Here is a 21,813-nt window from a genome sequence, read left to right as displayed (position 1 = left end):
TTTTTGTTGTTATTGTTATTGTTATAGTTGTTGTTATTAATTAATATTATTGATATTTTTATTGTTAAAATTGTTGTTATTAATTATTATTATTATAGTTAACCACTTTTTATTAAAAAATTAATTGTTAATTATGGCATCGAACAACCCATCATCTAGGTCTAGGGGGAAAGGCCGACTTATCCGTAGTAGTAGTTCTAGGGAACCACCAAATACAACGAGCCCCCAAATTACGAGTCAAACCAATGACCCCATTTACTTCCCCCCGGGCTATGAGCCATATAATACGTCGGGATTTCCAGCACCACCACTAAACCAATTTCCACTACCACCATACCAATTTCCACCTAATTATATCGGTGATCAACAAAACTATTGTTCTAGCCAAGGTAGCCAAGAAAGTACCCGAATTCCCTCCGGTTCTACCCCTTCTACTGCCACTCCCACTAGTCCCACTACTAACCATCACACACATCATGAATGGTTAACCGAAACTGAGATGCTACTTTTGAAAAACCGAAGGAGTGAGGTATGGCGTTATTTTGTCCTAAGTAAAGATGGTGAACAATGGGCAAAATGTAAAACATGTAATAGTGTATTCACGGCAGTTACCAAAAACGGGACGGGACACTTATCTAGACACATGAAAGCTTGTGCAAAACCAGCTAGTGATCCAACCCAGCCCAAAATTTCCCAATTCCATCCATACGGCTTTACATACAACTATGAGAGGGATAGGGATGAACTAGGAAAAATGATAGTACACGCCGAACAACCTTTTCTTTTCTCGGAAAGTGACGCATTCAACACCTACATTAACAAAGCACTACAACCCCAACATAAAAGAATCTCTAGGAAAACCGTTCATTCCGCCGCAATGAAAAATTTCCTAGAGTACAAAGTCCGGTTACAAGCCGAATTGAGTAACCTTAACTGTAGAGTATCTTTAACAGCCGATTCTTGGGATAGTGGTTATAAATATCACTATTTATGTGTGACTTGCCATTGGGTAGATGATCAATGGATGTTACAAAAAAGAATAATACATTTCAAAATGCTGGAATACCCACACACCGGCATTAACATTGCTCACCATTTAATGCAAGCAATAGACGAATACAACCTTCGAGATAAAATGATGTCTATGACTTTTGATAATGCAACCTCTATGACATACACAGCTAATCTTATCAAACAAAACTTAACCGATGTACTATTAGACGGTGAAGCTCTTCATACTAGATGTGTTTGCCATGTACTTAACTTATGTGTACAGGATGGAGTTCGGGCAATTGGCCCATACTACAGCAAAATCAGAGATGCTATTATGTCTATTAATAGCTCTAACATGAGATACCAAGAATGGAAGAGCTTTCTAAAACAACAAAAGATAAGGGTAATAAAAATTAGAACCGATTGCCCAACTAGGTGGAATTCCACCTATGACATGTTAACAAAGGCAATTGAGTACAAGGGCCCGTTAACATTATTTTACAACCAAAAATTTCCACAAAATGCTTTGTATGATGATGATTGGAATAACTGTGAAAGATATATGCAATTTTTACAGTTATTATATAACATGACGTATTGTTTTTCTACTGTTTACAATCCTTGTGCTCAAAACTTTCTTTCTAATGCATGCTTACTCGCCCAACTTTTCGCTGATCATCGCCATCAAAGTGATTATGATCAGTATCTTCCAGCAATGGAAAAAAAGTGGCGTAAATATTATAGTGAGATTCCTTTGATTTATATTTTTGCTTCCATATTAGATCCTAGGCAAAAGTATGAAAACACATTTATGTTAGTTGACATTTACTTTCAATGCATGTTTCTTGACGATGATGTAGAAAACTATAAGACTAATGTGAAGGATCAGTTTTTTGCTTTATATAGAGTCTATGAAGCCAAATATGGCACCGTTCCTCGCTCAGGGCCTTCCCAACCATCCAAAAACGTAAGTAAGAAGGCCAAACATTTATTTTCACAAGCTACTAACTTGATTTCAAGGTTTTAAGGTGATTCATCAATCAGGAGAACGCAAAGCGACGTCTCGGAGTTGCAGATGTACCTGAGTTACGACTTCACCAAAGGCATGGACGACGATGAGATAAACAACCTCGACCTCCTTGCATGGTGGAAACAACAAAGCTCGAAGCATCCAACTTTGGCGGCAATGGCACGAGACATTCTTGCTATCCAAGTTTCCTCCGTCGCCTCCGAACGAGCTTTCAGCGCATCCGGAAGGGTTTTAGACGATAGAAGAACAAGTCTAAAACCCGAAACACTAGAAATGTGCGTGTGTTTCAAAGATTGGTTGGATGCGGAAAATCGCTCACAAGACCGTTCTTACGACCACAACGACAACGAAGAAGGAACCTCCGCTTCCGGTTCGGGTTCGGCTAGTTCCCAATCTATGCAACTAGCCGATGACCTTGAAGGCGAAGGCGAAGACGAAGACGAAGACGAAGACGAGCAAGAAGAAGGAGAAGAAGAATAGACAATTATTGTATATAGTACGATTTTAAAAATATCAATTTTATCATTTTCCAATTTTTGTTTAATACCATCATTGTATGATTTTTATCATTGTTATCATTGTACAATTTTCTCAACTCAAGTAATAATAATATAAAGTACGCATTATTCACATCCAAAGTCCAATTTGCCTTTTTTCCCCGTTTTGTTACAATTTGTAAATTCATATTAAAATAAAATAAAATTATACCAATTACTAATAAATCATAAACATTAAATTTTAAAGTAATAGTATAAAGTAAATATATAAATATAAATATTGAATATACAAATTATAAAACATAAATATTCAACTTATAATTATAAAATTCATAACTTAATAACTTATAACTTATAAGTTATAAACTTATAAGTTATAACCTTATAAAACTTATAATTATAATTTTATAACTTATATACATTATAAACTTATTAATTTATAATGTTGTCATATAAAAAAAAAAAAAAATTATTTGAAAACTGCACCAGCCCGCAGGCCGGCACGGCACGAGCCCGCCAGGCCGTGCCGTGCCGTGGGCTGGCCTGTGAAAATGGCCGGCACGGCACGGCACGAAATCCTGGGCCCGCCGGCACGACGGGCACGACACGAACCAGCCCGTGGCCCGCCAGGCACGGCCCGCGGCGGCCCGGCCCGGCACGGTGCCCAGGTTATTCACTCCTTTTCTCTCACATCTCTACTTTACAAATGGAGAAGAAAGGCGTACTAATGACCTCCCCAATGTCCTCCTACTTAGAACACGAACTCAATTCCCGCTTCACCCTCTTCAAAATCTGGGAAAAACCTTGCTCAACCCCACAATTTCTCAAACAAAACTCAAACTCAATCCACGCAATTGTAAGCAATGCAGCAAACGGTGCCAATGCTGAAGTGATCGAATTCCTCCCCAATTTAGAGATTGTCGCAAGCTACAGTGTTGGGGTTGATAAAATAGATCTGGGTTTGTGTAAAAAGAGAGAAATTAAGGTTACTAATACTCCTGATGTTCTTACTGATGATGTTGCTGATTTAGCTATTGGGTTGATTTTGAGTACTCTTCGAAGGGTTTGCGTTGCTGATGCTTTTGTCAGAAATGGGTGTTGGAAGAATTCTGCTTTTCCTCTGTCTACTAAGGTTGTTCTCTTATTCTTATAATTAGATTTTATATAAAGATTATTCATTTACTAAGTATTTGTTTGATTGATGTTATTTGATTCATTCTTAGGTTTTTGATTGGTGGTGTTTATGACTTTATTATATGCATTTGTTGTTACTTGAGTGTTTGAGCTTTTTGAGAATGAGGGAATGCCAAAATTGCCAATTAGTGAGTTCGTTGAGTCTTGGGAGGTGGTATTGAAGACTTGGGATTTAATCGCACCATGTGGTTATTGACCCTGGACAACTCGTTTAAATTTCGTAAAATGTTTCATGTTCCATTTGGTTTCCTGCCACCAAAAGATTATTGATCAATGTGTTCTTGTATTTGGATTAAGGACTTTCTAAGGTTAAGCTTATGCAGATTCTGTGTCGTATGAACAAGCTTAGATGTGCATTACTCCCCCCGCGCCCCCCTTTACTAGGAGATAGTTGATAACATGATGGTCTTGTTTGAGTTTTTTTTATGGGACATTTATGAGAGAAGGTTTTGTAGGGATCGGAAGAGGTCACTACGACTCTCACAAAATCACCAACTCAAGACAATCAACCAATAATTCAAACAAATCAACCCAAATTATTTCACAACCAAATAACCACACACACAACCAGCAATAATGCAGTAGCAAAATAACAATAGCACCAACAATAATAGGAAGAAAAGATAATAATCAACACACGAGACTTTTACGTGGAAAACCCCTTCGATGTGAAGGATAAAAAACCACGGGACCGTTAAGGAGTCCACCCTAACTTCTCTTATTGATAGTTGAGGGTAAAATAAACCCAAATCAGTCTACAAAAGGTTTATACACCCATCAACAACAACAAACAATAAGAGATGAAAATTAGAGAACAAGAGGAGTAGAAATCACCCAAAAACAGTGCTTCTGTCCAAGGACGATTCTGACCAAACTAGAGCTCAAACGACGATCTCCACCGTCCAAAATGAAGCCCTTGATGTCAGGAACAAGCTGTCAAAATTTGAGGATGATCCAACGGTTGAATTTCTGGCAACGGACAAATCTCTAAAGGCTGTCCAGAAAAATCCGAAAATGAAATACTCACTTTCTCTCTCTTTTGTGTGTTGTCATTTTTTGTGAATGAATTCCACTCCTCACTTCACTTGGCTGCTGCCCTAATCTCACAAAAATTTTACCCCAAAGCTTTCTAAGAAAGCCACCAAAAATAAGCCCAAAAAGACTTACTACAAACTAGCAAAATGTAATAAAATTTGACCAAGTAAAATGGGCCAAATACAAAATACATTTTACCACAAATTGGGCTGGACCCATAACAATCTCCCCCTCCAGCCCAACACGGGGAAGACCAACACGCTTCAAGCATCACTTGAAGCTCATTCCCACAAGCTTGCTACAAACATCAAGCTTGCTTCCGGGAACCATCTTAGTCAACATATCTGCACCATTCTTGTCGGTGTGGACTTTCTTCAGTTTCAAATGCCTTTCTTCAATCACATCTCGTAACCAATGATATCGAACATCAATATGCTTGGTACGAGAATGGTACATTGCATTCTTACTCAAATCCATAGCACTTTGACTATCACAAAGCACTACATATTCTCCTTGCTTCAAACCCAACTCACGAAGGAACCTTTTAAGCCATAGCATCTCTTTGCCAGCTTCCACAGCTGCAATATACTCTGCCTCAGTTGTTGACAATGCTACACATTTTTGTAGCTTGGATTGCCATGAGATGGCTCCCCCTGAAAAAGTAAACACATAACCTGAGGTAGACTTTCTGTTATCAAGATCACCTGCCATGTCTGCATCTGTATATCCTTCAAGTAAAGGTTTGCCACTTCCATAACACAAACTTAACTTGGAAGTGCCCCGCAAGTATCTGAAGATCCACTTTACTGCTTCCCAATGAGCCTTACCCGGATTGGATAAGTATCTACTCACTAATCCAACAGAATGTGCAATATCTGGCCTAGTACAAACCATAGCATACATCAAAGAACCAACAGCAGAAGAATATGGAATAGAAGACATACTTGCTTTCTCCTTCTCTGTTGTAGGACAAGCTTTCTTGCTTAGCTTGAAATGTGGTGCAAGTGGTGTACTAACAGGCTTGGCATGCTTCATATTGAACCTTTCAAGAACCCGTTCAATATACTTTTCTTGTGATAGCCATAATTTTCCCGCTTTCCTATCACGAGCAATCTCCATGCCTAAGATTTGCTTTGCGGGACCCAAGTCTTTCATGTCAAATGACTTGGACAAGTTTTTCTTCAAGTTGCTAATCATCTCTGAATCTTGTCCAACTATCAGCATATCATCTACATACAAAAGAAGGATAATGAACTTGCCACCAGGGAACCTCTTAAAGTACACACAAGGATCTGCAGAAGTCCGCTTATAACCATTACTTGTCATAAACGAATCAAATTTTCGGTACCACTGCCTTGGTGCCTGTTTAAGCCCATAAAGACTCTTTTTTAACTTGCAAACAAGATTTTCTTTCCCCTTTTCCTCAAATCCTTCAGGTTGCTCCATGTAGATTTCTTCATGCAAGTCACCATGTAAAAAGGCAGTTTTAACATCAAGCTGTTCTAACTCAAGATCAAGACTTGCAGCTAACCCTAGCACAGTTCTGATAGAAGTCATTTTGACAACTGGAGAGAAGATCTCATCAAAGTCAATGCCCTTTTTCTGGTTACATCCCTTGACCACCAATCTGGCTTTCCTCTTCACAATCTTCTCACCATCTTTCTTGTTCTTGAAAACCCACCTGTTTTTCAAGACTTTCTTACCCTTGGGAGGCTTCACCAACTCATAAGTTTCATTCTTCTGTAAGGAATCCATTTCTTCCTTCATTGCATCGAGCCACAAATCTTTCTCTTCAAGAGACAACACTTCTCGATAATTTTCTGGCTCTCCATCCTCGGTGAGTAGAATGAACTCTGAGCTTGGATACCTTGTTGAAGGCTTGTGCTCTCTGGTTGACCTTCGAACATGTGTATCCACAACTTGAGGGGTAGGTTGCTCCCCCTGCTCATGAACCTCTTCATGTACTTCTTCCTCATTTGATGAAGACTCATCATGATCAACACCATCATCCTCATGAACGCCATCATCATTATGATGAATTGGTACATCACCATCAGGTTGTACCTCACCAACATCTTCATGATTCTCCTCAACATTCTCATTTGCAGGCTGATTTACAGGTGTAGGAGAAGAAACATCATCAGTAGTATCAAAAGACAATTCTGAAGTAGAAGAATACCTTGTACTCAGAAGATCTGCACCCTTCTCATGCTCAAAGAATACTACATCTCTACTTCTCACAACCTTCTTTTTTTCAGGATCATATAGTCTGAAACCATACTCTTCATCACCATAGCCAACAAAGACACATGGATTAGTCTTGGAATCAAGCTTCGATCTTTGATCTTTCGGCACATGCATGAATGCCTTGCATCCAAAGACTCTCAAGTGTGAATATGAAGGATCACACCCTTTCCATGCTCTATCAGGAATGTCAAAACCAAGAGGAACTGATGGAGAACGGTTGATCAAATAAACGGCACACTGAACTGCTTCAGCCCAGAATGTCTTAGGAAGGTCAGACATTCTAAGCATACATCTCACTTTCTCCATAATGGTTCTGTTCATCCTTTCTGCAACTCCATTGTGTTGTGGTGTACCAGGCTCTGTCTTCTCATGTCTTATGCCATGCTGTGAGCAATAATACTTGAACTCTTTCGAAGTGTACTCACCACCATTGTCAGTTCGAAGACGCTTCAACTTTCTTTCTGTCTCCCTTTCTACCATGGAATGAAATTTCTGGAAGACCTCGAACACTTGGCATTTTGTCTTCAACATATACACCCAAGTTCTTCGAGTAGCATCATCAATGAAAGTGACAAAATATCTATTGCCACCAAGAGATTCAACTTCAATGGGACCACAAACATCGGAGTGTACTAACTCCAACTTGGCTTGCTTTCTAGTAGACTTCCTGGAAAAGAAAGCTCTATGCTGCTTTCCTGCCAAACAATGATCACAAGGGTCAAGAGAAACAGTTTTATCAACAGGAATCAATGTTTTACCTGCTAAAAGTTTTAATCCCTTGTCACTCATATGTCCCAATCTTCGATGCCACAAATTAGGAGAATTCTTCTCTTCCACTGCATTAATCTCACCAGAACATACACTCAAATATGTCTTGTACAAAGAGCAACACAACTCACCCCGAGCGACTGTCATCGAACCCTTAGACAACTTCCACTTACCATCACCAAAGGTATGTCGGAAACCCTCTAAATCAAGAACATTAGCAGACAACAAATTAAGGCGTAGATCAGGAATATGGCGCACATTCTTCAATGTAAGCACGCACCCAACACTTGTCTTCACACGAATATCACCTAGCCCAACAATGCTTGCTGAGCTCTGATTTCCCATCTTCACACTACCAAAATCACCAGACTTGTAGTTCATGAAGTACTCTCTCTTGGGAACACAATGGTATGAAGCCCCTGTATCTACTAACCACTCTGTGTCTGAACTGTCAACATGATGACACTCACTAGTTGCACAAATCAAAGTGACCTCATCATCACTTTTGGAAGCTGTTGCTGCAGTGTTTTTATCATCTCCCTCTTTTTGTGAATCATTCTTCTTTCTCTGTTCCTTTTTCAAACGGAAACAATACTTCTTGATATGACCAGGCTTCTTGCAGTAGTGGCAGGTATTCACATTTCTTCCATCATTGGATTTGGACCTACTCCTTGAGTTATCACGACCTTTGGGACCCTTACTCTTGCCTCTTCCTCTATTCTCAACAACAAGAGCATGTGAATTATCAACTCCCATCTCCTTTCTTCTGATTTCTTCATTAAACATGCTATCTTTGATCACATCCAAAGATAACACACCATCTGGAGCAGAGTTACTAATAGTCACAACCAAGGTCTCCCAACTATCTGGCAAAGAACTCAACAAAAACAAAGCCTGCAGCTCATCATCAAGAGTAACTTTCATAGTAGTCAACTTGTTAATAATATCCTGAAAATCATTAAGATGCTCAGAAACAGACTTTCCATTTTTCAATTTCAAATTAACAAGTCTTTTAATCAATGAAGCTTTATTATGGGCGGTCTTCCTTTCATAAAGACCTTCTAACTTCTTCCACAACTCATAAGGGTCGGACTCTTGTGACACATGGTTGAATATGCTAATATCAACCCATTGCCTAATTGTCCCCAAAGTCTTCCTTTTCAACTTTTCCCAATCTTTAACTTCCATTTTATCCGGTTTAGATGGTTTAGAAACATTTCCATCTTTATCAGTGACAGAGTCAATAGGGTCAAACAAGTCCTTGCAATATAACAAGTCTTCCATCATAGGTCTCCAAATTGAATAATTAGTTGATGTCAATTTAACCATCGAGCTACTACTACTCGACTCCATAATGTGATTATATTAACCACGGCTCTGATACCAAGTTGTAGGGATCGGAAGAGGTCACTACGACTCTCACAAAATCACCAACTCAAGACAATCAACCAATAATTCAAACAAATCAACCCAAATTATTTCACAACCAAATAACCACACACACAACCAGCAATAATGCAGTAGCAAAATAACAATAGCACCAACAATAATAGGAAGAAAAGATAATAATCAACACACGAGACTTTTACGTGGAAAACCCCTTCGATGTGAAGGATAAAAAACCACGGGACCGTTAAGGAGTCCACCCTAACTTCTCTTATTGATAGTTGAGGGTAAAATAAACCCAAATCAGTCTACAAAAGGTTTATACACCCATCAACAACAACAAACAATAAGAGATGAAAATTAGAGAACAAGAGGAGTAGAAATCACCCAAAAACAGTGCTTCTGTCCAAGGACGATTCTGACCAAACTAGAGCTCAAACGACGATCTCCACCGTCCAAAATGAAGCCCTTGATGTCAGGAACAAGCTGTCAAAATTTGAGGATGATCCAACGGTTGAATTTCTGGCAACGGACAAATCTCTAAAGGCTGTCCAGAAAAATCCGAAAATGAAATACTCACTTTCTCTCTCTTTTGTGTGTTGTCATTTTTTGTGAATGAATTCCACTCCTCACTTCACTTGGCTGCTGCCCTAATCTCACAAAAATTTTACCCCAAAGCTTTCTAAGAAAGCCACCAAAAATAAGCCCAAAAAGACTTACTACAAACTAGCAAAATGTAATAAAATTTGACCAAGTAAAATGGGCCAAATACAAAATACATTTTACCACAAATTGGGCTGGACCCATAACAGGTTTTGCGTTGGAACTGTATTTTATTTCTCTGTGATAAATTGCTCAATAAAATCCTGAGATAAAAGGGATAGGAATAATTATGAAGAAAAAATTTGACCTCATGAGTTTCATTTGTACAGAGACAAATACCAGCCTGTTAGAAGAAATAAACTAGTACTCGTATTTCCCTTCGATTAGAGAAAACCCCCCATCCCTACGTAAAAGTGAAGACTTATAGGAGATGAAGGTCCATTAACATTTGCAAAAGTCATCACTCATCAGCAACCAAAATGTAATGGTTGGATATCTGATGAAAGAAATACCATTGTAAATAAGATGATAATGCCATCTTTTATACCTTTTTAAGCTAGTCAGCCAGCATTATTAAGCTGCTTAATCTCATAGGACTTGTAAGTCATTTTAATTAAGTTGCCAAACACTTTTAAGCCAGTAGATTCAGCTGTTCAATACAAAGTATTATAGAACAAGATTTAGCAACATTGAGCAAGTAAGTTTTCTTTCTTCGGTATCGGTATGATTGACCGAAGATAACAGTTTCATTTAAAAGTTGATCAGAGCCATCTAACTGGTCCTCAAGCCTACTGTGTTAAATCTTCAGCTTGTTGATTATATTCTTTAAAATGAGAAGCTTGGTCATAACTTTCATTTGACTTGCCTTCCTTTCCAAACTGTAAATGTTTGCTTAGATTTACTAATTACTACAAAAAGAAGTATATGATATTAAAGATGCAATGCCAGTTTTTAATAAGATGCTAACTGTCTGTTATAGTTGTATGCTTTACTATCTTTTACAAATGTTATGATGTCATAGGTCAGCTTTGACATTAGTGGAACATAATTGTGATTGGTCATCTGTATAGTCTTTCTCATATTCGTTCTTTTTCTCCTATTATATCTTTCCAGTTCACTGGTAAATCAGTGGGAATTCTTGGATTGGGCAGGATTGGCTCTGCTATTGCAAAGAGAGCAGGAGCATTTGGATGCCAAGTTAGTTACTGCTCCAGGTCTAAGAAACCTGATGTGCAGTACAAATACTATGAAAAGGTTATTGACTTGGCAGCTAACTGTGAAATCCTTGTCGTTTCATGCTCCCTAACTGAAGAAACCCGTCATATCATCAACCGTGATGTCATTGATGCACTGGGTCCAAAGAGTATCCTCATAAACATTGGAAGAGGTGCTCATGTTGTTGAAGCTGAGCTTGTATCTGCTCTGCTTGAAGGTAGATTAGGTGGTGCAGGGCTTGATGTGTTTGAGAATGAGCCAAACGTTCCTGAAGAACTGTTGAAGCTTGATAACGTGGTGATGTTATCTCATGTTGGAAGTGACACTGTTGAAACTTGCAAGGCCATGGCTGATCTCGTGATCAGAAATCTGGAGGCACATTTCCGAAAAGAGCCATTGTTGACTCCAGTTATTTAACATTATCTGAAGGCATGGAAGACTTTGGATCATTGAGATCAACACAATCTGTTTTATCGCCGCATTAGCTATGAAAAGGCTCTGCTCGCCTGAGATTCTGGTAATTCTCTGATTTTTCACTGAGATGCCTCATATTGCTTGAGCTTTCTCTCATCTTTGCAGTAATCTGAGGCGATGAAAGGCATCATTGATTTTCATACATACACACATGATCTGCCTTTTTTTTAACATAAAATTTTCATTTACCATATCACAGTTTTTTTGCAATCTCCTTTAGTTTAAGATTTAGCTTCTTGTCTAAACCTCTTAGATAGTCAAATGACAAATTGTTGATCTGATTCTGGATGTACAAAGTTGCAACAAAACTTCATTTTTCAGTGATTCAACTTTGTTATCCTTAAAACTAATGCAAGTAGTAATTTTATCATCCGTTTCACAGTCTGTTATGTACTAGCACTTCTGATGGAGACACCGAGAAGATCGAACCATTATAAGCTAGGCAGAACCGCAGCAAACTGTGGATGTTATGTTCTAAAACCTAAAATTAGTGAACTATTGTTAATCTAAAGTAAAAGCACCATTGATATCAAGTCTCGGTTAGTTGTGTAATTGTTAGGCAATTAGCCAGATTCGTTGGACTGAAATAAGTAAATAACGAGAGGGTTAGTCAGTTAGCCAGACTTGACGGATTGGAATAACTAGTTGACAACCCTTTGACATGATGATGTGAGTTTAAGGCCATTTCCTGCACCTCCATATCACCCGCTTTATTATCTTCTGCATCACAGAATATGCATGTATGGGTAGGTTGCTCACCTCATCCTTAAGACTAGCTAAAACATTAGGTGGCTCACCTTATCCATGAATTAGCATCTTAGAGCACATGTATTTTGTTTAGTTTAACTGTAAAAATTACTCGATAATAGGCCTTACTTTTTTGGGGTTTTGGAAGATGCACTGAACCAACTGATTAATAGAACTTAATTATGTTAATTTGGCATGATTTAATAATCATTTATGTGTATAGTGGATGAATAAGTGATTCTTGATTCAATTTTTTTAGGCACGTCAATGTCAATGTGTAGGGGTCTATCTCTTTTTGTTCGTTTTATAAAGTTGGAGAACATGTATTGGCTCTTTTATAAATTAGAATTTGGAGGAAGGTTCCAGCACTATGGACTTACGACCTCTATACACTCTCCGTCCTAAAATGATACTCGTATAATGAAGTAATATCTTGTAATGTTCGGAAAAATTTGCTATGAATGTATCTAATTAGAGATGATAATGGTGAGGGTAGATGCATGACACTTGAGGCTTGAACGCACCCCAGGATTTTATCCAATTGAATGAGTCATTTAAAGTAGTACTCCCATTTCTTAAAATTTCATCAATACAATATAATCACCATTATCTATCCAAATTAGAAAAAGAAGACTCCCACACGCTTAGATTTCTTAAATTTATAAGAAATCTCAATCTTAACGTATACTCATCAAAACAATTAATGCAGACATGCCGTAGTGAGACTATTTATTTGACTAATTATAATAATAACAATAATAATATTCCATAAAAAAATTAGGATGAATAAAGATTAAAGATTATTAGATTATAATGCAGTAATATTTACAAACTGGTGAAACTGGGCAGATGAAAATCACCCAGTTACACTTCAAAGTGGGATGACATTAACAAAGCCTAGAAAGTTAAACAAAATAACAAACATAAGAATAATAAAAGGGTAATTAATTGCACTTTCCCCCTTTATTTTTTTTCTTTGCTATTTGCTATCTAAGTCAAGAAGATGAAACAGCCCCTTTGAAGATGAGAAATTTGAGTGTCTCAAGTGTGAAGTAGATGAAACTTCCTTTTGAATGTGTAAAGAAACACCCAAAATTTGATCCCACCACACATTGCCATCCTCCTCCATATTTCTTGTCAAAATCCTGTTACATTTTGCACATATCATATTAGAAAACAATTACTTGTACATATTATATGAGTCATAGTACTAAGCTATGTTACTCGGACTTTTCATTAAACCCTCAAATACCCCACCTGTGTGAGATTTGACATAACGGACATTTAACACTTTGTTTATACCCAAACCATGAAATTGTTTCATAATATCACTAAGCTTGACACTTTGACATGTACCTATGTCCGACATGAGTAGATGAGCACTGGAGGAAATAAAAAAACACGAGTCGGGTTTATTTGTACAATACCTTTTTAATGTGAGCAGCAATGGATTTGTAGTCAAAAACATCAAAGAGATCAAGAGCATGAGAAGCAGAAGCCATAGCTTGGATCTGCATCTTCAAAGGCATATCAGTGTCCTCTATCAGAGCTTTACCTTCCAACATTTTCTCTCTTTCTTTCCAAAACAAAAACCCAGATGAGATACGATCTGATTGATTCTTATCTTTAAAACCCAGATAAGATAAACTCAATTGTACTATTTTTTTCTTTTATAAGGAAAAAAATGAGTTTCAAGTTTCAAAAGCTAAATGTGGTAAAATATAGAAAGTTAGCAGAAGCAGAGGTTGGCTTTTTATATACAGAGAGAAGTGGGAGCCTGATATGCCCATCTCTAGCCTTCCATTTGTTTGCGTATTTATGATTACATAATTGAAGTCTGGCACATATTCCAAACTTTGCTTACATTTTAGTGTTATTAATAATTTTTCCTCCCAACTTTGAGGGTACCCTTTCTGTTCTTTAGTGTTCTGTTTATTAATTAGACTTTTTAATTATTCATTGATATTGTACATAAGTATATTATTACGATTAATCATCTATATTCGGGTGTAATTTTGTACTCACTTCAATTTGTCTATTGGGTGTATTATGATTGACAATTGCCCCTTATGTGTTATGTCATTGTACCATTTTTCTAGTTGAACACAAGAGATTAAGTACTTCTTCGTTCCTTAAAAATTGACCTATTTTCTTTTTTAATAATATGGGCCAGATCTCAGATTCATATTCATTTTAGTGAGAATAGCCTTTGGAATTACTCTTCGTAAATTTATCATCTCACATATTGAATAACAAATCTACATTGTGAGTTTGTGGCTATAAGTGTAATTAATAAAGTGAAAATTTATAATGGACATTTTAAGGAACAAAAAGAATAAATTATCCAAGTAATATTGGTTGGTAGAGTGTGTAAAATCTAAAATGCCATCCTAAATTTTGTGTATTATGACTGTGTGAGAAAGAAGGAGACAACTTTTATAAGTGCAAAGTATAATAATGGGGATAGATATTGTAATATTTACTACGGAGTAGTATGATGTGTGAATGTGTTGGGAGTATAAAATTTTGACGTGCCAAATTTGGATTAGATGTAATATGATGACGTGGGTGTGTGTTGGAGTAGTAGAATATGAAATATTTTATATGCTTTAATTTAGGATTAACCAAGGAAACTGAATTTGTGTGTCACCCACCTGCTTGGGAGTTTATCCATTAATATCACTCTTACAGTCTTACAGATAAACATCAACTGCCCAACACCATTACATTCACTCTCAGCACCATTCAACATTGTTTCATCTACGATTCCGCAACTTCATTAGTAACCTCATTTATGCATGGTTGGTAATAATTCTATTTGTAATTTACTAATTTTATATATGCATTGTCAACAACATTATTTGAATCAATCGGTCACAGTGTCACATTCTACTCAACTACAGAGTAATATTGTGGCCTGTGCCGCATACCGTGGTGGAGCCACCTTGTGTCCTACTAGGAAGAAAAAAAAAAAAAAAAAGTAAGTTCAAATTTTGTTTAAATAAAATACAAAGTGCATTATTATGTTCAAGCTTACCAGCAGCCTAGTGGTTAGAATATTACCTTTTCTATCAAAGGTCATGGGGTTCTAATCTCTTGCCCAATATTCATTTTGAAAAGTACGATTGCTAAGTAATTTTGAATCTTGATATTAAAACATTATTTCATTATTGATATGCGGCACGTAAATGTGTCTTATTACTTTTTAAAAACGATTTTTAAGGCCTTGATAAAAGGGTTTTAGATGGTACGGTGCCCTATCATTGTAAAAATTCTGACTCTGCCACTAACCGCATAAAAGAATTAGTTTAGTATACTTAGAAAGTAATTGGTTCCAGGATATCAAATACTTGTAGTATAGTTACATGAGATAGTTGGTGCCTTGGCTAGTTGATCCCCTCTGAACGCCGAATACTTGGCCTTAATATATCACTTGTAGTATAGTACACTCATTTGTACATTGTACAATTTGGTAGGCAAGGGCAAGTATGTGATATCAAACTAGTCATGTTGCCCAGTTGGTGTAGATCATTGCTTGCGAGATTCTCTTGGGGATGGGAAAGCTCGTCCTTTTGATCGCAATTAAGTTGTCCATTGTCCGTCATCTTCTTCATTCAAGCGCATTTGTGTCTGTATAACATAGCTAGGGATGAAATCATTGAAGGGTCAAAGAAAGGGATTAAGCGTTGTATTGCACTCATTAAAGGGCAAGAGTTGAGCTGCTCGAGTTTCAATCACCCTTATTCGGCATGAAGAAAGCATCATAATTTGACGATCCACATTCTAGTGCTATCCAAGCCAAGAACTATCCAAATAGAACTTTAACTCATACTTTGTATTTGATTTGCATGAACTCATTGACCCAACATAAACCAAATATAATATGACTTGACCAGATTTAAATCAAACTTGATCTGCACACCCGATTTGACAGCTTTATCCAAAGCGAGTCCGTCCAAGGCTAGTCTAGAGATTATGGGCTAATGGGCCTTCTACAAATGGTCCAACATATAAGCTGTATCATTCATTAGATTACTAAAAGCAGCCATTAAATCATAATATTCTTATTAGATAAACTTTTATAAAGCGAGCAACAGATGATCCTTTAATCTTTAGGCATCTTTTTTTCAAGTTTCTTCCAATGAGATTTGAGTATATACATTATAGTGTGCTCTCCCTTTAGCCTTTACCTATGCTTTTTATATAATTCAAATGAAGAACCTTTATTTCTTAAGGATTTAAGCTTTATTTGAACAAACCGAATCTCTCTCACCTAAAAGCTACTAATAAATGAATATATATGAATATGTATGAATATGATGTCCAATTATGTTGATAAGTCATATCAACCAAAAAAATTAAAGTAAAAGGGAGTTAGACCGAATATACAACCCAAATTCTATGACCCGGTTACAAGTCCGATTTTATTGTTTGTGATTTGACTTTAAACTAGTTAAGACCAATTTAATAATTAAGCTAAGTGTGGAGTCTATCTTGGAATTGGTGTGAAATTGATACCATTTCTAGTACAAGTATATTTCATAGTTAAAATGAAGCCAGATTATATTTGATAGATAATGAAATAGCTTTTGTTTTTTTTAAATTTCAATTGTTTTCTTGTGTAAAAATCATAGAGAAAATACATGTTACTCTCAGTGAGAAACAAAAACAGTTTATCACATGGCATTTTCGTAAATAAATCAACAACTTTTTAATTAATGTGGGCTCCACAGTTGATGTTGATTGGATAAAATTGTTGATTTATTTACGAAAATGTCATGTGATAAATAAAAATAAAATAAAATTAAATTAAAAAAAAATGTTTATCACTAGGACTAATTGGGGCAAACTCAAAATCATACTATTGGATTGAACCTAAGAAAATCCAATGATGTAGAGAATATATAATGTGTGTATAGAGTTAGCAATTTAGATTAAAAATTAAATGAAACATAGGGAGCACTATTACTAATCTCAATTTGCTGTCCTATTTTATTTTACATGATTTATCAATAATGAATTAAAGAAAGACGACCACATAATTATATAATATCAATGATAATATACTACAACCCTGTTCTTTTGAGCTTTTGGGCAGAGTAGAGCAGATTTCAGCAAAGCAGAGCAGAGCAGATTATTATTATTATTATTATTATTATTATTATTATTATTATTATTATTATTATTATTGTTATTATTATTATCGCATTATTACCATTAATTATTATTATTATTATTATTATCATCATCATCATCATCATCACATTATTACCATTAATTATTATTATTATTATTATTATTATTATTATTATTATTATTATTATTATCATCATCGCATTATTACCATTAATTATTTATTATTATTATTATTGTTATTATTATTATTTGATTATTTTTAGATTTTTTTTTACTCTTTTTATAACATTATAAAATGTGTAAATAATATAATATATTAATTATTATTATTATTATTATAAAATATAAATTATTATTATCTATAAATATTAGTTATTATTATTAAATATTAATAATAAATATTATTATTTTTATTAAATATTAATTATTATTATTATTATTAATTATTATTTTAAGCAAAGCATGTAGAGTAGGGGCAAAGCAGGGCAGGGTAGAACAGAGCAGAGCAAGGCAGAGCAGAGCAGAACAACTCAAAAGAACAGGGTCTACGTACTCTATATATTAGGAAGTATATGTATCCCTATAGTTTTACAATAATACCCCTAACATTATCCTTAAAGACCTTGGAAGCATAACATTAGAAAAAACAACTAACCCTAGCAAGTGATATATGCTCATGTAAGCTTCCAACACCAACTTCATTCTCTACATCATTTTCTTTCCCTTTTTCTCCCAAGCTCAAACCCTTACATTATTATCACATGGCAACTTCACTTCCAATACTCCCTCTCTTACTCATCCTCTCCCTCGCCACCGCCTCTGACTCCTCCACCCTCAACTCCTTCGTCTACGGCGGCTGCTCCCAAATCAAGTACTCCTCCTCCGACGTCGCCTACACCTCAAACCTCAACTCCCTCCTCACCTCCCTAGTCAACTCAGCCACCTACATGGCCTACAACCACTTCGCCATTGCCGGTACCTCCATGCACGAGGTCGTCTACGGCCTCTACCAATGCCGAGGCGACCTCCCCATGCCGGACTGCGCCACGTGCGTAGCCAACTCGGTAAGCCGTCTAGGAGCCTTATGCCCCGGGTCATGCGGCGGGGCCATCCAACTCCAAGGGTGCTACGTTAAGTACGACAACGACACATTCATTGGGGCCGAGGATAAGACCGTGGTGATGAAAAAGTGTGGACAGCCTACGGGGAACCAAGATAAGATTGTGAACCGAGACGCGGTGTTGGAAGGGGTGGTGGGGAACGGAGGAGGGTTTTATCGAGCCGGCGGGTCGAAGGATGTGGCGGTGATTGCGCAGTGTGTAGGGGATCTGAGTGAAGGGCAATGTCAAGATTGCTTGAAAGAGAGTGTTGATCAAGTAAAGATGGAATGTGCTACGAGTGGTAATGGTGATATGTATTTGGGAAAATGTTACGTTAGGTATACTATTGGAGGTGGTCGTGGATATTTCAATAATAATGGTATTGGTAAGTTTTCCTATACATAAATTAAATAAATATCTAGTCACTTTTTTTGTTTTAATGATTTAATCGATACTCTCTCCGTTCTTTTTTTTTAGCTAGTGCAATACGAATTCATTACTTGTAATTCTCAACAATATGCTTGACATTTAGATATAACATGTTACTTATAAATTTAATGACAATATTAATACTTATATCTTAACCCGGTTTTGGTTTTGTTATCGTAATTGAAAAATAGAATAACTTATGGAAACAACATAATATAAATGGAGAAATACGTCAATTTTTGGTATTTTCTACTCGTACGTACATTACATAGTCAATGAACTTACAAATTACAAAGTACATACTCCCGTATATATTATAATTTTAGAGTCTAACAATCTATGTTTGTACTTGTAATAGATGTCAACTAAATTAATTGGTTAATGTATTGGTTGCTGATATCAAAGATTCATAATCGTATATATTTTGTCTACCTACATTACTTGACATTTGTGGCTCTTGATACACTGGAAAAACATGTTGCTTTTAAAAATATAGCTTAAAGTAAAATTACAAAAAGGCAAGATTTAGCAAAATAATTCATGCATGTTATGAATATACTCTAATTAAAGCAAGAGTCATTCAACAACAAAATACTATGTATATGTGAAGTTACTTTTTCGAAAATGTCCATTTACATAGTTGGATGCTTGGACCTAATATAATCAGTATTTTTTTGTGGTGACTAATGACTAGGATCCATATCATTGTAACATTACTTTATGCATTTGACTTACTCATTTTATCTTTATTTTCCTTTTCTTTGTAGGAGGATCCGACGACAAAAATAGGGGAGTGAAAAATTTTGCACTGGTAATTGGACTACTAGCTGCAATTGTGATTGTCATCATATTTCTCACTTTCATTTGCCGAGTCTTCGCTGGAAGCAGTAAGCTATATAATCCTTTACACTGCTTGTATTCGAATTTAGTTGTCATATTATAAGTCAAAACTACATAATAACGTGATAATTATCTTTTCTACATAATAATATTAATTCTATTTCTTTCTCTTTCACAGGTAAATAAATGGTTAAGTTATCAACGACTTTACATCCCAAAAAAAATGGCTACTTTTACATACGCCAACCCTTCTCATCTTTTTTTTTTCCTCTACATAATGTCTACTTTCCATCCATTCTTGCTTCTCTTTAAATATGACATTATTATTGCTCTACCATTTTTAATGTTGCCTTTTACTCTATATATAAATATTTTTATAGATAATATTGTATTCTTTCATTAAGCAAAGCTTTTATAAAGGAAGAAATTAAAGCAAAAAAGAAAATGGACCTGTGTACATGACTCTGCATATTCATGCAAAAAAAGCAAGAGGAATCCACAAACTCAACACACTTTTGTCAAAGCTTTAATTTGTAGTATTAAAGTTGCATTGTCTGATGTTAAGATATGCCACATGCATTTCCTTAAAGTTGCATGGAAGTTATGTTGTTATCTTTATGCATTGGATTCCGAAAGATTTTACTACATCGTTCGTTCTTTAAACTATTTATGTGTGATATTTAATACCGGCCATTTTACTCTTAGCCATATGAGTGTTCATGCAAGTGATTAATGTGTAAGACTGTAAGATAAAGTTGACATTTATGAATGTAGGGTAAGAAAAATTAGAAAAGAGTAAAGATAAAAGTCATTGTTTGGTAATTAGTTGTTAATAATAAATTACATTGACTAGTTTGACTTAATGCTTTCATTGAATGTTTAGACTAGTTGGTTGATAAAAATGATTTTACATTAATTTAGAGATTAGCATAAAATTTTATATGTATTGATGGGAAGTAAATGATTTTACATTAATTTAGAGATTAGCATAAAATTTTATATGTATTGATGGGGAGTTAAACCTTAGTTTAAAATCAACAATTTAAAAATTTACATAAATGGTATGTTGTGGTTGTTGTTGCTTCAAAATTTTCAAGCCCTCCCTTATTACCATCAAGTGATGACTTTGCATAGACTCGTTGGTAAAAACCAATGTATGTACCAAGTACCCTCATGATCCCAAAGAATCCTTGCAATAGTTGTTAATTCCCCAACTTTGACATATGAAGCATGTGGCAGTGAGGGGGGCTACATGGATAGACTGGGTTGGAGTAGAGGTATCAGCACCTTTAGCTAGCCTAAAGTCCCAAGCTTGAGAGGAAGCAAGATGGATAATGGTGTGGGGGGAAGGGAAGGGAAGGGTTCGCTTTGAAACACAAGTTTATTTTCGTCTTTTCAAATTACAAAACACAAGATAGGAAACAAGGTTCTCCGAAGATTGGAGGTTGGAGGATAGATTTGTAAGACTTAATTACTCGCATAGCCAAGTATCATAAGTTAAATCATTCGAACTAGACTCGCACAATGAGTTCATTTTGCTTGATTGAATATACTAATTTAATAAGATAACTAACAATAACCTCAAATATGCCCCTTTGAATATACTAATAAAATAAGTAACAATAATCTCAAATATACTATTCACATAACTCACTTTGGCTTTATTTTGTGATTTATACTTGGGACTAAACATAGTCATGTGTAATTTTGTTAGATTCGTCTCAATGTATCTTTTTTTTTTCCTAATATAATCTTTTTATAGCTTTCTTCCTTTCTTTATTGATATTAAATATACTAATAATTAAAATCATGTATTGGCTTACATGCTTAAAGAAATGTGTCTAAATCAAAACATATGAAGAATTTAGCATAATTATAAGTCTAGACTATATAACCCTCAATAGTAGCACACCAATGAATGAACGGAAGACCAAGTCCTTTCAAATTATAATGGAACTAGCCCAATTATAAACTGTAGGCCCGTTTAAGGGTGACCAACTGAGCACTGTATATTTGGGCTATGCTATCGATCCATGAGAAGGAGTAAACTGTAATGGTAACTAGCGCTAACAATTTGGGCAACGAAGGGTGTTTAGTCTTAATCCGATGTGGGCCAACG

General features: G+C 35.8%; 3 protein-coding genes across 3 annotated transcripts; 2 read left to right on the top strand and 1 right to left on the bottom strand.

Moving 5' to 3' along the window:
- The first annotated feature begins 3,212 nt into the window (after nucleotides 1–3,212).
- On the top strand, nucleotides 3,213–12,872 carry LOC110698772 (glyoxylate/hydroxypyruvate reductase A HPR2-like). The gene is made up of 2 exons (XM_021876295.1): nucleotides 3,213–3,652; nucleotides 10,867–12,872. Exons 1-2 carry the CDS (start codon nucleotides 3,227–3,229, stop codon nucleotides 11,383–11,385), a joined length of 945 nt encoding a protein of 314 aa, XP_021731987.1. The 5' UTR covers nucleotides 3,213–3,226; the 3' UTR covers nucleotides 11,386–12,872.
- A 104-nt stretch (nucleotides 12,873–12,976) lies between these two features.
- LOC110698777 (dynein light chain 1, cytoplasmic-like) lies at nucleotides 12,977–14,292 on the bottom strand. Its single transcript, XM_021876300.1, has 2 exons — nucleotides 13,617–14,292; nucleotides 12,977–13,334 (listed from the first exon to the last, which is right to left on the bottom strand). The coding sequence occupies exons 1-2, from the start codon at nucleotides 13,752–13,754 to the stop codon at nucleotides 13,185–13,187; spliced, it is 288 nt and encodes a 95-aa protein (XP_021731992.1). The 5' UTR covers nucleotides 13,755–14,292; the 3' UTR covers nucleotides 12,977–13,184.
- A 3,607-nt stretch (nucleotides 14,293–17,899) lies between these two features.
- LOC110698775 (cysteine-rich repeat secretory protein 60-like) lies at nucleotides 17,900–20,078 on the top strand. The gene is made up of 3 exons (XM_021876298.1): nucleotides 17,900–18,810; nucleotides 19,622–19,741; nucleotides 19,873–20,078. The coding sequence occupies exons 1-3, from the start codon at nucleotides 18,087–18,089 to the stop codon at nucleotides 19,878–19,880; spliced, it is 852 nt and encodes a 283-aa protein (XP_021731990.1). The 5' UTR covers nucleotides 17,900–18,086; the 3' UTR covers nucleotides 19,881–20,078.
- Nucleotides 20,079–21,813: the final 1,735 nt, after the last annotated feature.

Source organism: Chenopodium quinoa, unplaced genomic scaffold (genome assembly GCF_001683475.1).
Source record: "Chenopodium quinoa cultivar QQ74 unplaced genomic scaffold, ASM168347v1, whole genome shotgun sequence".
NCBI classification, from domain to species: Eukaryota; Viridiplantae; Streptophyta; class Magnoliopsida; order Caryophyllales; family Amaranthaceae; genus Chenopodium; species Chenopodium quinoa.
Note: the sequence above shows the minus strand (reverse complement) of the source record. Positions and strands in the feature narration are given on the sequence as shown.